The sequence below is a fragment of the Callorhinchus milii genome, unplaced genomic scaffold, assembly GCF_018977255.1.
Source record: "Callorhinchus milii isolate IMCB2004 unplaced genomic scaffold, IMCB_Cmil_1.0 Scaffold17, whole genome shotgun sequence".
Taxonomy (NCBI): Eukaryota; Metazoa; Chordata; class Chondrichthyes; order Chimaeriformes; family Callorhinchidae; genus Callorhinchus; species Callorhinchus milii.
Window position 1 is genome coordinate 14,311,825 of NW_024704758.1, and position 14,679 is coordinate 14,326,503.

The following is a 14,679-nucleotide window of genomic DNA, read 5'->3' on the forward strand; positions in this document are numbered from 1 at the left end:
GACTCAGGCTGACTGTTCTAAGGAAAACAGTCAAGTAATAAGTGCCGTGGCTCAGATCGTCAGGAGATGCTTCCAGAGTCATGTAACTGGGAAATCAACGAAGCATTCCATTTGTTCCACACACACGTTCAACCTTCCAGTACCAAATGGTAAGAGCGCAGTGGATGGATGGATGGTTTTGGCGCTATTTGAAAAGACAGATTGCAGCGAAATTGAAGACAAGGAACATTAAAATCAAACTACATTTGTCTCTCGCACCCTGCATTCACTAAGATGGGTCCATATGGAGCTCATTTTGGAACAAGGCCAGACAAGACAACTCTTGGCTGCCCCAGTGTGGGAGACCTTGCTGACGTTTCATTTATAAAGCAGACTATATGCCACATGTCCTACGTGGGCGGGCAGTTGGTGGGGGAGGGGGTGGAAAGAGACCCCAAATTTGTTCAACCTACAGTCTACAGGTCAAGTGTAAGTACGGATTTGTACAGTTTTGGCTTTTTTTTTAAAAACACACACACGCGCACACACACACACTACATATGTAGATCAACACTGCCTTGCAATTGGTGCAAAGGTATTAACGGGCACAGTGGCCCCATTAGTTAATGAGGTAAAGTACGTATTGAATTAGGAGGACGAAACTGGCCCAACTTCAGTCACTTTACAACGCGGCAAAAAAATACTGCAGTCCGATTTCGAAAGCCCTCTTGGCTCCTTTTAGCATCGACGTGAATTTGATTTTTGAAAAAAATGTTTGTTCGGGAAAACCCCCAAATCCCTGCAAAATCCCTTTTCTCTTTTTTCTTCTCAGTATCATAACTCGTCGTGGTCCCGTGTGAGATCCTCACCGTAGTTGGTGGCCTGGCTGCCCACAAACATGTTCCAGTTATCTAAGATTTCTTGTTTTGATAACTTCTGGTCCTGTTTTGAAACAAAAAATTTTTTTAAAAAAAATTAAACACAAAAGGAATTTCACTTTGCCAAATCTCCGCCCTGCGTCTCAAGGGTTTAGCTTTAATTCACGCTCCTAAGCCAGTGACACAAACTTTTTCCTGACAATCCAACACTGTTACTTAGAATAGAAGTACACCAGCCCTTGAGTGCTTAATGAGTTTTGATCGAGTGCAATGCTGGTCAACCCATATCAAGAAGTGGCCTGCCAAACATTTGCACTAGTCTCGGTAAGTCTGTGTGTATTAAATCAATATTTTGTTTCCAGCAGCTACTGTGTAGCAATATTTATGGCATGACTATCAATCAAGAAACATTCAATCAAGAAAATTCTTATTGGGTTACCCCACCAAAAAGATTGGTCACCATTGATTTTGTGTGTGCAAAACCCTTAGCTGCGCATCCAGCGCCTTGGGATGTCCTTCCGACGTGAAGGCGCAATATAAATGTAATTTGTTATTGCGTAGCTGAGCTGTTAGGGTGAAGAGGTTCTGGGTTTGCTGCCTGGTTTGTAGTGAGGTAGGCAATCTCCTTGTACGACAGAGATCTTGGGTGCATGGAGCATGGGTGAAGGAACCCGGGTGTCGGACTCACTGGTGTGATACGTTTGCGAATCCAGTTGTGCTTAAGCTATTTTATAATTTGGGGGTTGCTGTAGTCGGCAACTGTAAACAGCTGGAGCTTTGCTCACACGGTTTAATCACCAGTCTGGCACATCCAGTTATCCTTCTACTCTCATGTAGCTCAACATGATGTCCCTGCTCATATTTAAAGGCATCACCTTATCTTTGTCCGACTCGTACACCAGGTGTCTGGCTTCAGCCTGTGCGTGGTCGTAATCTTGCGGGAGGATCCAATGCCGGATTTCAGCTTTATCCATCTTCCCGTCCTTATTTAAGTCTCGAAAATCGGAAAACTGCTCACGTTCAGTCTGAACCCAGTCAGGTTCTGCCACACCTTCCACGTGGGCGAACATATCAGCTGGAACAAAGAAAAAAAAGTATTGATCGTAAACTTCCATTCAATATTAATAACCCTTGCATTTTATACAGCATCTTATCACGTCTTTTAGATGTCTCAAAGCGATTCACAGGCTATACTGTAAAGTGGAGTGATTGCGTCTTTTGTGGGTGAAACGCAGAAGCCAATTGCACACATCGGTGCCCCACAAACAGTCGTGAATGTTAACACAACATGAACAAACTATTGTGTGGTTAAGGTCTGGTCACCTGAATGCACTAGACTTCATGGTTGAGCTTTATTTTGCCTTTTCTTTGCTTTCCTCTCCTGAAATGCGCTGATTCTTTCTGGGATACAATTCAGTGGGCAACAGCTGTCTCACATATGTAGTCATATGTGAGCCCAGGCAGTGACTGTTGACAGGTTATTTGATCATGGGGAATAGCTTGATACAATATTCACTTGACAGTCACACGCATGCACACACATTTTCCATCAGGAAGCACTGGATAGCGATCGGAAGTGGGATCCCTTCCTGATATTTTCCTTACCTCATCCAAGGGCCCAACACATGGAAATTTCCCTGTGTCTGGAATAGAATGCGCACTCTCTCCTGGTTTACTTAATTCTGGAGAGTAATAGTATTAGACGCAGTTTGGCCAGAGCCAAGTACGGGGAATCTAAGTCAAGGAGACCATGCACCTACATAGAACTCACTTGTGCTCCGCATAGTGGTAATACTAGTTTATTGAGTAATTCTTAACCTGTACATAACAGAATTATTCCACCTCCTTCTGCGGGAGCTTTTTTTTAAACCAAGACGTACCTTGATTTTTTTTAACTTGTTTGGTTAAAAGTCCAACAGCTTCAACGACAAATTACTTAAGCTGAGGCTTTGAATCGAGCAGGTTCAATTTGCTGCTGTATGCTTAATACATTCTGTAAATGCGCTTTGTGTGGAAGCAGTTATACAAAGGAACAAGTCACCACTGTTCACATATCAGCACATGTCGACAAGTACTTGGTAATTACAGGTAGGTAATGTCATTGAATGGGATTTAATTACTGTGAAATTGTACTTGCCCATTGTGTTAGTCATACATAGAGAGCATTTAAGAACTTGGGTCTATTTAGTCAGGCCATTTAAATTGTGCATAAAGCTCTACAATTAAGGGGAGAATTGCTGTAAGTGCTCATTGTTATTGAGAGATGCTCTTAGTCAACTACGAGGTGGAATTGCTAAACTATGTGTAATTCAATGATTCTTTGGCTCTATCTAGATTTTATACATACAACTGCAAAGATACCTATTGAGCATAACAGCAAATGGGTTGGGGGGGGTGGGGGGGTTCCTAATGTCACAACCAGAACTGTAATTGGACGTGATCTCGTGCTTCTGCAGTCACCGCAAACGTGAGCAGAAAGTCAAAACTCCGGCCTGGAAGTGGCTGACTTTTGGGTCATCAGGTCATTGTCACAGGGAGAGATGTCAATGGTGACCTGATGACCTGCAACTCAAGCATTTTGACTTCTCTGTACGGGCTAAGTGCAAAAAGAGCCGGTGAGGGCATTTCAGAATTTTGGGGGGGTGGGGGGGGGAGTAAAAGTCAGGGCCAAGGTTGACTCGTTTAGCTGGGCTTTGTGTTCATGCAAGTCCACAGGATACCTGAGCTATGAGTGAAAACACCTTGTAATGAAGCGCTTTATATTGGAGGTTGTAGTCTGCTCAAGCGCTCCCCTTATACATGAGTAGGCAGAGGGTAATGTACATTATGCAGGAGAACCCTAATATAGTGACCTCTGGGTGTAGGATATACTGTAAAGTGGATTGACTGTGTAGATAATTACTTGTTATCCAGGGCCGTTACAAGTTACAGGGCTATGGGGAGAGCGCAGGGAAATGGGATTGATCTGGAAAAGCACTTTTCAAAGAGCTAGCACAGACGCGATGGGCTGAATGTCCTCCTTCTGTGCTGCATACTTCTACAATTCTATGATTTTGTGGGCAAGATGTGCAGGAAGCCATACTTAAGTTCACTGTATGAAGCTTTGACCAACTCTCCAGCCTTACACAACTTCCCACTGGTGTGATTCTTCAAATGCTAACACAATATTTGTTTTAATGGCTGCACGAGAGCAATTTTTCTTTTCTTATTGCTCTCTCGAAATGTTCCTTGGTCAGAAAGGGCAGGGCAGCAGCTGTGAACACTCCCTAAATTTACAGTAACTCCCCCCCCACCCCCCCCTAACCTCCCACGGAGAAAAGCCGAGACTGACAAAAGTGTGCCCTGCAGGAGTAACCCGAGTGTCATCAAACCCAGAGTCTGAACCCTGGGGCTTTGCTAGGAAGGAATCCCAACACCCAGCAAGGCAGCTCCGAGCAGCTTGAGAGATAACCCATCAAAAAGACTCACTCGATTCTTTTTTAAAAAAAAGACACAGATGGTCAAGTTACAAATAAGGTGATAAAGAAATAAAATCCTTCTCTCCAGATTGACATTGCGCCAAAAAACAATCCAAGAGCCAATCTTATTGCACAAAGCTTCGGCTCAAAGGAAAGGCAGTTTCAAACATTGGAGGGTTGAAAAGCTTCCCCCCTTCTTGAAAAACAGGCACAGCAAGTTGCACTGGCTAGAAAACAGCCTGTAATTTAACAAGATTTCTTGTAAAACAAAACGGTCTTCCAGCAATATTTCCCCCATTACTGCAGAAGCCATCGCATCTGTGCTTGTAAGCCTTAAATGGCTTTGCGAAAGAATATCATCTGATTTCAAGTGAAGCTCTCAGGTGGTATGAATAGGTCAAAGCGAGTGATTAAAATCAGTGTTCCTTACCAATGTACTCATCCTCATCAATGAATCCGTTTCCATCCTTATCAATGTCTTCCAGCGTTTCCTAGGAGGGGGAGGAAAGAAGTTAGATGAGCTATGTTGCAGTTCTGATCCTATTCTTGAAGCTTCTTCATTTCAGTTAGTTACAGATTAGATTGTTCAGAACATGCTGCCTGCTTTTTTTTCATGACGATTCTTCAAAGCTCTTCCTACCCTGCAATTAGAACGCATTCTCCCAGTGTTTGCTAGCTGTCTGGGTGCCCAGTGGGCTGAGAGCGCTGGTTATCAGCATTGATTGAGGATTTGAGGAGGGATTTTCATACAGGCAAAGGTCACTCAAGCAACGACGTAACTAATCACGACTGTCGGCTGGCTGTACTTTACCCACAATAATCCGATAACCTCTTCAAATAAGAATGCAACCACTAGCTCGCGAACAAGCAAATGTATTTGTGTGCTTCGCAGAGTGTTGATACAGAGCAACAGCATGATAAAGCGGTGGTTCTGGGTCTATTCGCTCTCAGACCCCTGAGTTGAAACAAAGGTCGAAAAATGGCTGATTTCTCGATCATCAGGATCACTGCTGATGCCACTTCCTGCATACTGTACATGTGCAGGAAAGGCCGCTGATGTCACTACCATTAGCAAGCGTGCCCAGTGCACAGGAAATAACATCAGTGGTGAAGGGTGCTATACAAATGCAAGTTGTTGTTGGTGGTGATTTCAGCAGGACTTTCTGGCTTATTCCTCCCATCACCCACCACTACTGGAGTCGTTGTCTGATTCCACTCAACCACGTGCTTCTGAGCTGGTGAACTGGGCTTTTTTTACCGAAAATGAGATGGGCGTAAAATTCCACATTAATTGGAATTCCCATCATTTCATACCTGGTCACACCCCACAGTTCATCTTACACACAAAGAGACGCGATGGTCCGTTTCCAATGCAGTTTAAAACAACCCGCCATGTCATATGACCTGACCTATAAAAACTAGCACAGCACTGAACTTTAAAGGGAGTTTGTATTGCTTTCGCTTGATTTTAAATATCAAGTATTTAACTCTTTGACTGCTAGTAAGTCCAGAGAAACTCCAGTCTCCCTGTGCCAACCAGCTCAAGCACTGTGACACTGAAAACTTACAGTAACAGTGCAGTATTAAACAAAACTCTGTAAACCTCAGGAATAGGTTCATCACTACAATAGCAACTTGTCCCTTTCCTTCTCGGACAAGGGGTTGTCTTCTTTTACCCCTTGGAGCTAAGCTTGGCTCCTGGGTGATGTATTTGGCAACAGAATGTCCGAATTGAGCCAGCCGTCTGTGGCTGTCTCGGTAGTCTGGTTCCTGAGCCAGGCGGATCCGCAGTACTCCAAGGCACTGCCGATAACAAACCAGCCGGCTTGTTATCTCACAGCAGTGATTCTTCCCACTCAGCTCCTGCTAACCCTGCAAGTCAAAGACCTAACGGGTAGGGCGGTCGGTCCTTGTGGACAAGCAGCGGGAAGCATCCCTGACAATGCTCTCGATGGTAAGCTGTGTGGTCTTAGCTGGTTAAATTCCAGCAGTTACCCCAACAGACGATCTGGGGTCCACAAGGCTTGTCAACCTGCACCTAATACAGTCCAAAATTAGGTAAACAGGGTGCATCCCCCCAGTGAGCATTTAATTCCAGACTTAGGGTAATTGCTATGTGTGGAGATGTGCATATGAGAAACACTCATTTTAAGCAAGGTGATGGGTTTCTTTATGTGTCCACTATTCCAGTACACTGAGACACTACGTACAGTGTTTTTATGCAATGGTTTTTCACAAAGGTTATCAAACGTACAGCAAAATAATACAGCTTGACAGATTGCAGTAAATAAAATAAAGTTCCATCTGATGGTAAATAAGGACGGTGTTTGATGAGATCTGATGTGTACAGACATCTGCTAAAGGTTAGTGGAACAGGAGCTTACTCAGGCAAGCAATGCTACACATACGGTTTGTGTAGAATGAAAGGCAATGAGCAAAGGTTACCATTCAGTGATGCCTTTTTAAGGGAGAGAGACTGACTTACAAGCAGTCTTGTAAGACTGCTTAAGCCAGAGGCACTGAAGTATTCAGAGGATGTGGGGAGGGTGAAGGGAGAGATCAAGGTGCAGAGATGACAGCAAGTTCAGGATGTTTAATTGCTGTCATTTGCCAGGCGAGGCCAACATTCAAATTGCGGTATGGCTGAGGTTTACTTACAAGGACGACAATTTCCTTCATGTGCTCAAACTCCTCAGGGTGAAGGAAGGCAGTGAACTCTTCCCTGGTGGCCACCAGATCACCATCGATATCCGCCGATTTGAATCTGCGTTCGTCTCGGTGCAGCATCTTCTTAAAGCTGAGCTGATCAGCGATGTCCTGGAACTCTTCAGGGTTTTCTGCGTTTCACAAGAGTCAAGACCGTCAGTTTAATGAAGCGAGGCCAATTACTGAGTGCCCGAAGACACTATCGTCCATTTGAGATTTCCGTTCTCACATCTTGTGCGCAATTATAGTCGAGACTCTGTCTGGCTTTTGGTCTTGATTGAAGTCCACCTGCAACTACTTTGTACCCTTAGCAGTATTTGCAAAGAGACCTACGTCATTTCCTCAGGCTGGTGTGGATGTTGTTTTGAGCCCGTGTCTCGGGATGTGAAAGGAGAATTTTCCTATGCACAGAGGCCAATGTTTCTTAGTGAAATGAATGTTTATCTATAGCATCATTCAGCTTCCTACTTCTCACACTATCCTCCCACCTACAGATTAGCTTTGTCCATATCACTTCTTGTCTACCTGTAATATTTAATAACAGTTCCTCCTGAATGCTTTTTATGTGGGTAAGTGACCTAAATTTGTGCCTTTCTTTTGTAAAGAAGTGTCTTTGTTTGGAAGTACAATTACACATTAATTATTGAGGTGTAAATCTATGCGCGTATGGGTGTGATGGTGAACATCACAAGACTGAGAAATCCCTGTCACTCAGTGACAATAATAATCCTTCCATTTGATACAGTGGCTGTAACACAGAACCGTATCAAGCCCGAGTTAGCCGAACTAACATTCTCTAAGGATAATCTTTATTTGGTAGATATCTGGAGCATTATTACACCAGCATAGATTTGGATTTTTAAAATGAAAAGTCGCTAAGTTTTTTTTTAAAAAAAAGTTTGGTAACATTACTGCAGTTTAAGTGACTGCTATGTGGTCAGTTACTGCCCAGGAGTCTGTATTCGCTAAAAGCTCTTCAAATTCCCAGGTGGCCTTCGGTGGTTTGGACACAGATGGAGCACTTACTTGCAACAGGAAACACGAGTGGATCAATGGGAAACCACTCCTCAGGTTTGGTGAATGAGGCATTTCAGTGCCCACACTTCAGTCATTCAGATGCACAAACATTGAGTAGGTTCCAGCACAACCACATCCAAAAAAGGCATTGACTGCGTTGAGATGAGCATGTGGTTGTTTGCTCATCACCTTATTCACATTACAGACCAGAGACACATTGAAGGCCGTGCTTTCAGCCACTACCCTCTGGAACGCCCTCCCTCAATCCCTCAGCCTTGTACCCTCCTTCTCCATTTTCAGACCTTAAGACCTTCCTCTTTGACCGTGCCTATGGTCGCCTCTCCCTCCCCCAGCTCAGCATCAGGCTTTGCCACTGTTAAGCGCTCCAACACACTACCCTGCGTGAAGGGCGCATATAAATGCAAGCTGTTGCTGGTGAGACATTCACCTAGTCCAATAAAAGCCACTGTTCACACATCTTAAGGGACAGTATGTTGTTCACATTTTCTAATCAAAAGGACATTTGCAACAAAGATCTTACTCCCAATTCCAGGCATGGATAATGCAACACTACTGAGAATCCTAGGTTGTGGGTAAACCCAGACTTTTCAGGCCTGCGTGTACTGTTGGCTTTGATAACAGCAAATACAGTGACAAAGCATTGCAATTCTTTATGAAGCATAACCAATCAGCTACGCCTGCATTGCGCCTTATACTCAATAAATGGTATTAGGTTGACCATACGATGCCAAGGGTGTCCCATCGAGGTAGAGAACGTCGGGAGGATGTCTCAAGGTGCTGGACCTGAATTCTGGCAGCAATCTCTTCTGCCTGTAAGATTGTGAACTTCTGCTTATCTGTGAGTTTGTCTCCAGGTTCCAAGCCAGCTAATCAAATCCAAAGGGGACATCCAAAAAGCGAAGCTTTTACAAGGTACCAATATGCCAGATTTCAATGGGAAATAAGGCTGATGGCCGGCTGATAAGATGGGGAGTTGGGTGGGGTTGAGTCTCTCTGGGCTGTGCTTGCAAAACTCTTTGTTGATCGCTTATACAGCAGCACTGACAAAGGCCTTAGGAATAGCTGAGGGAGTGGGGGGGGAAGGCAGGTGGCCGAAAGCGCGGTCGGAAAGATAGATCTTAAGGAGCGCTTTGAAAGTTGAGCAGATTAACACGGAGAGAACATCATGTGGTTTTAGCCTTACCCAAGTAATATCCGTAGGTCGCTTGCTTGTATTCGTCCCAGGCTATTTTATTGTCCTTGTTGAGGTCGTAATCCCTCCACACTTTTGCGACGTTTTCATAAATATAACGTTTCTGCACCCGTTTAATCCAGGCTTTGAGTTCCTCGGTGGTAACAAACTGATCCTTGTTGTCATCTATCCGGTCTACGATTTTTCTATTTAAAAAAAAGCATATATACATTACACATAAATAGATAGATATATGTACACATGTAAACAAATTCAGAGAAAGAAAATGCCCTCGTGGCAAACCATCCTCGTGTCACTATTAGTGGCCGAGCTTTCAGCAACTACTCTCTGACATCCGGAACTCCCTTGCTCTACCCCTGTGTTTTGCCCTCTCTCGCGCTCTCTATCTGTCTGTCTTTAAAATGCCACCTAGAAAGCTGTGTCGTTGATCGCGCCTATGGTTACCTCCCTCTATTCCCTCGCTTGGTGTCTAACCCTGCCATTGTGCAGCGCTTTGAGATGCTATCCTGCGTGAAGGGTGCTGTATAAATTCGAACTGTTATTGTTGGGAGTAACACATGATATTTGGCTTCATCTACTAACAGGAACCATTCAAACCTAAAAATATTTTTGAACATGGCGCTGTTAATTCTGTAGCAGCTAGCAGATCTTCTTAATAGCGAGGCTATAGATAGAATATAAGAAGATGAGTCTCAAGAGCTATTTGAAGAACTGGGGTATTACTGCATTCTAACACATACCTGACTGCAAACTTCTGTGTGCTAAACAATCAGAAAGCATTCAGATATATACCACAGGATTGCTTGTGTTGCAATAGTTTTATATCACTAACACCAGGTCCAAATATCACTGGTACTGGCCTGTGTTGCACAGATCAGCAGCACAGAGTTTAGAGCGGTTGATTGACTTTCAAGGGTATCACAAACCTACTTATAATCAGAAGAGCTTTCAGGTCTGTGGGTAGGAGAGGAGGGAAAGAGAGTGAGTCAAAATACTGTGCTATCAAAGATTAGAATATTGATTGCTGAGAGAAAGATCTTTCACCATGATAAAGCTGGATTTAACATCAACTTGCACTTATATAGCACTCTCCACGCAGGCTAGCATCTCGGAGCGCTCGAATAGATTCACCTTTAGTAGCTTTATTACATACTATTTCTTTAGAGTTTAAGCCCATGAAGTATCATTACATACAGTATCTTCACACAAATCATCTTTAGGTTACGCTCTGCTCTAGAAAAGGCCAAACTAGAGCTAGAAGTTAGCGCAACTTTGAACTGCGTTATCTGGTTTGTGCGTGATTGATTGACTAAGGCACCTACTTAATTGGAGAGATGTCTACTGCAAATCCGACGTGTACGGTTAGAAACTTCCTGGCCTACACTACAACAGTGGACGACAGATGCCTTAAACACAAACTCAGAAGGGAGTGAGGTACATACAGCTTCCCACACCAGGGGTGTCTGCCTGGGAAAGTAGAAAGAGATCTGTCCACCACACCAGGTGAATGATGCTGCCCAATATGATTAATGCACCACCAACCTACACATTCTGTCTCTGCTCATCTTCTTTCGTATTAAGCTGCTCGAACATACAATGTAGTGCCAATTCCGTGTGACCCCCATTGGAGTTAATGGCAGTTCAGTTATCTTACAGCTCCGGTATCCAGCGTCTAAAAGCAGCACTTTACAAGCACAGAAGCACTTTGTCTTTTAAAAATGTCTTGAATCATTATTCACAAAATGACTTTGTGTTGTGACAGTTGTTTGTTGGTCACCCCGACCTGTAGCCTTACACCTGTAACATTTATGTTTGATTATTATCATAATAATCCTCGCATTTGATATAGCGCCTTATCACGTCTTTGAGACGTCTCCAAGCGCTTCAAAGGATATACTGTAAAGTGAATTCACTGTATAGTTTGTGGGTGAAAAGTGGCACCCAATTGTGCAGAGGGGTGTCCCACATACAGTTGTAGATTGAGTGACCAAATTACTGTACTAACATAAAACTCCACTGCACTGGTGCAAGCTTCCCTCTCTCAGATCTGCTTGCGTAAATCTATATTTGCCTAAAAAAAATTATTGTATATGATAATTATTACCAAGATATTTTTATGAAGCATAAAAACTGCAAGTTCCTTCTTTCTTAAACACAATGCAGTTTATATTCATGTAAATATCTGGGAGAAGTTTTGATTAACACACCAGGTTTTGCAGTGTGATAGAGCCATGACTTGCCCAGCACGGCTAGTAGTGGGTGAAAGGAATTATCAAGTGGCAGATGACTCTGCTGGTAGCCCACTATGTGTGACACATATGATCGGAGGTGTCTTCATTAGGTGTCTCGTCTCTGAGTCAGGTTACGAGTTCAAGCCCTACTTTGAGATTCTGAGCTCATGTCGATGCAGATTCTCCAGCGCAATGCTGGTTGGTGTCCTATCTGTCTGCTCAGGAGGATGTTAAAGATCCCATGGCCCTACTCGAAAAGAGAACAGAATTTCTCCTGGTGTCCAGTCCAACAATGCCCCAGATAAAACTGATCATTCATTTAATCCATGGCTGTTTGTGGGACTGTGCTGTGTGCACAAATTGGCAGCCATGTTTTGTCTGCAAAATACACAGTCACTACACTTTACAATAAATCATGTAATGTCCCTTGAGGTTTTTGGCAACATGCTAAGCCACTGTATCAAATGCAACGATTCGATACAATAATGAATTTGAATAATTAATTTTAATAATTTTTAAAAATGGTACATTTAATAATTGAATAGAGGAAGGTTTCCACCCAAACTTTTGTTGTGACATTTTCAAGTCTTGTTAATCTGATGTGCTTCAATTATTCATGAAAAAAGTCAAGTCAGCACTTTGAACTTAAGTTTCCTCTGCTAAACATACAGAATTTATAGTAATGTTGGAAAGTTTTGCAAAAATCTTTCCAGTATTCCAGAGGAGGCAACTTTCTGCACATCTGCTTTAAGTTTAAAAACTATTCAAGTCACTGCTGTACAACATGATTAATAAATGAAACATTTTCAGGGGTAATAATCCCTTCAAAAATAATAATTTGGTCACTCAATCCACGACTGTCTGTGGGACGCTGTTGTGTGCAATAGGCTTTACAGTATATTCTGCGAAGCGCTTTGAGACGTCTCGGCGACGTGATCAGACGCTGTATCAAATGCGAGGATTATTATTATTATCTCAGGTAATAAAAGCAACAGCGATCCATCTTTTGGGTTTTTTTTTAAAAAAAAAGCTCCTTTAACATTTAAGGATTCAATAATTCCTCGTTTCCTACATTCCACTTGAGGGGTTTGGGCAGACGCCCATTGCCACGTTATCATGTTCATATGACACTTCTGTATGAAAGACACCACCAGACTCTCTCTCGCTCTCTCTCTCTCTGTATAGTTAATACAGCAACAAACCATAGTATTATTCACAGGACAGACGGGGCTTTATAACGGGAGTGTAAACCATGTGCACACTCGCTTGTTGCACATCAAGGTTCGCAGTGTCAGTCCTCTGGCTCACCTTTACCTGCCCCTGTGGCTCAACTTGTAAAACAAAACAACTGCTGAGTGCACTTTTTTCTTTACACACCACACAACACACACAGTGTTACAGTGAGATGGGGGGGGGGGGGTGCGGGAGATTACAACCACCCCCAAATAACACAGGGGAGCTGTGGCAGGTCTTCAGAGAGAGAGAGAGAGGGGCTGAAACTTAAGATACCTTAGGAGCACTTTTAGCTCTGAATTAATTGACAGACACAGCTGTGGGGGGGGGGGGGAGTGATACAGCTCAGGTCAAGATATTCGCCACATCAGCATCATGGTGGGGGAGAGGAGGGGGAGGGGGAGAGTGTTAGAGGGGGGAGGGAGGGAGGGGGAGAGTGTTAGAGGGGGGGGAGGGGTGGGGAGTGTTAGAGGGGGGGGAGGGGGGGAGTGTTAGAGGGGGGGGAGGGGGGAGTGTTAGAGGGGGGGAGGGGGGGAGTGTTAGAGGGGGGGGAGTGTTAGGGGGGGGAGGGGGGAGTGTTAGAGGGGGAGGGGGAGTGTTAGAGGGGGGAGGGGGGAGTGTTAGAGGGGAGGGAGGGGGAGAGTGTTAGAGGGGAGAGGGGGAGAGTGTTAGAGGGGGGAGGGGAGAGTGTTGGGGGGGGGGATGTTAGGGGGGGAGGGGGAGTGAAGAGGAGGGAGGGGAGTGTTAGAGGGGGGAGGGAGGGGGAGAGTGTTAGAGGGGGGAAGGGGAGAGTGAAGAGGAGGGGGGGGAGAGTGAAGAGGAGGGGAGGGGGAGAGTGTTAGAGGGGGGAGTGTTAGAGGGGGGAGTGTTAGAGGGGGGAAGGGGAGAGTGAAGAGGAGGGGAGGGGGAGAGTGAAGAGGAGGGGAGGGGGAGAGTGAAGAGGAGGGGAGGGGGAGAGTGAAGAGGAGGGGAGGGGGAGAGTGTTAGAGGAGGGGAGGGGGAGAGTGAAGAGGAGGGGAGGGGAGAGTGAAGAGGAGGGGAGGGGGAGAGTGAAGAGGAGGGGAGGGGGAGAGTGAAGAGGAGGGGAGGGGGAGAGTGTAGAGGGGGGGGGGGGGAGGGAAACACCAGCCAGTGGTCCTCACCCGAGCCTCTCTTGGCTCTCCTCTGGAGTGAGTTGATCGAAAGTCGTGGCTTCTTCTTTGCCCAGAAAGGCCTCGTGGTCGTACTGGAAGCTCTCGGTGTCCTGGTGGGTTTGGTCACTCAGCTCCGGGTCCGAGTGGATCCTCTCGGTCCTGAAAGTGGGTTTGGAGGAAACTCCCCCAACGCACAGCAACAGCAAGTAGGCGATCCTGGGGGTCACCATACTGGGGCGGGGGCGGGGGCAGGGGAGGGGGGGGGGGGGGGGCAGGGGGGGGAGGGGGGGGCAGGGGGGGAGAGGGGGGGCAGGGAGGTGGAGAGAGGAGGGGGAGAGGAGAGGAAGAGGGGGAGAGGAGAGGAGAGGAGAGGAAGAGGGGGAGAGGAGAGGAAGAGGGGAGAGGAGAGGAAGAGGGGGAGAGGAGAGGAAGAGGGGAGAGGAGAGGAGAGGAGAGGAGGAGGGGAGAGGAGAGGAAGAGGGGGAGGGGGAGAGGAGAGGAGAGGGGGAGGGGAGAGGAGAGGAAGAGGGGGAGAGGAGAGGGAGAGGAGGAGGGGGAGAGGAGAGGAAGAGGAGGAGGGGGAGAGGAGAGGAAGAGGAGGAGAGGAGGAGGAGGAGGGGGAGAGGAGGAGGAGGAGGGGGAGAGGAGGAGAGGAATAGCAAGTGACTGAGCAGTGGCTGAAATGGATAAGAGCAAAAACACACCAGACACTGAGCCTCAGCTCATCCAATCCGTTTCACTCGCTCTCCGCCGAGAGAGAAGCCTCCGGAGTGGCAGCAGCTCCTCACAGCCCCACTGCCCCCTCCCCCCTCCCTCCCCCCCTCCCCCCCT

At 45.7% G+C, this 14,679-nt stretch overlaps 1 protein-coding gene across 1 annotated transcript; it reads right to left on the reverse strand.

Annotated features, from left to right (window-relative positions):
* Positions 1–43: 43 nt before the first annotated feature.
* rcn1 (reticulocalbin 1, EF-hand calcium binding domain) lies at positions 44–14,078 on the reverse strand. Its single transcript, XM_042341584.1, has 6 exons — positions 13,858–14,078; positions 9,243–9,436; positions 6,974–7,152; positions 4,746–4,806; positions 1,733–1,932; positions 44–921 (listed from the first exon to the last, which is right to left on the reverse strand). The coding sequence occupies exons 1-6, from the start codon at positions 14,076–14,078 to the stop codon at positions 814–816; spliced, it is 963 nt and encodes a 320-aa protein (XP_042197518.1). The 3' UTR covers positions 44–813.
* Positions 14,079–14,679: the final 601 nt, after the last annotated feature.

Excerpts from the sequence above, each read along its gene's own strand:
- rcn1 (XM_042341584.1), bottom strand. The coding sequence starts at position 14,078 with ATGGTGACCCCCAGGATCGCCTACTTGCTGTTGCTGTGCGTTGGGGGA. Across the intron at positions 1,933-4,745 it reads TGATGAGGATGAGTACATTG|CTGATATGTTCGCCCACGTG; the intron begins GTAAGGAACACT and ends TCTTTGTTCCAG. Across the intron at positions 922-1,732 it reads ACGAGTCGGACAAAGATAAG|GACCAGAAGTTATCAAAACA; the intron begins GTGATGCCTTTA and ends GTTTCAAAACAG.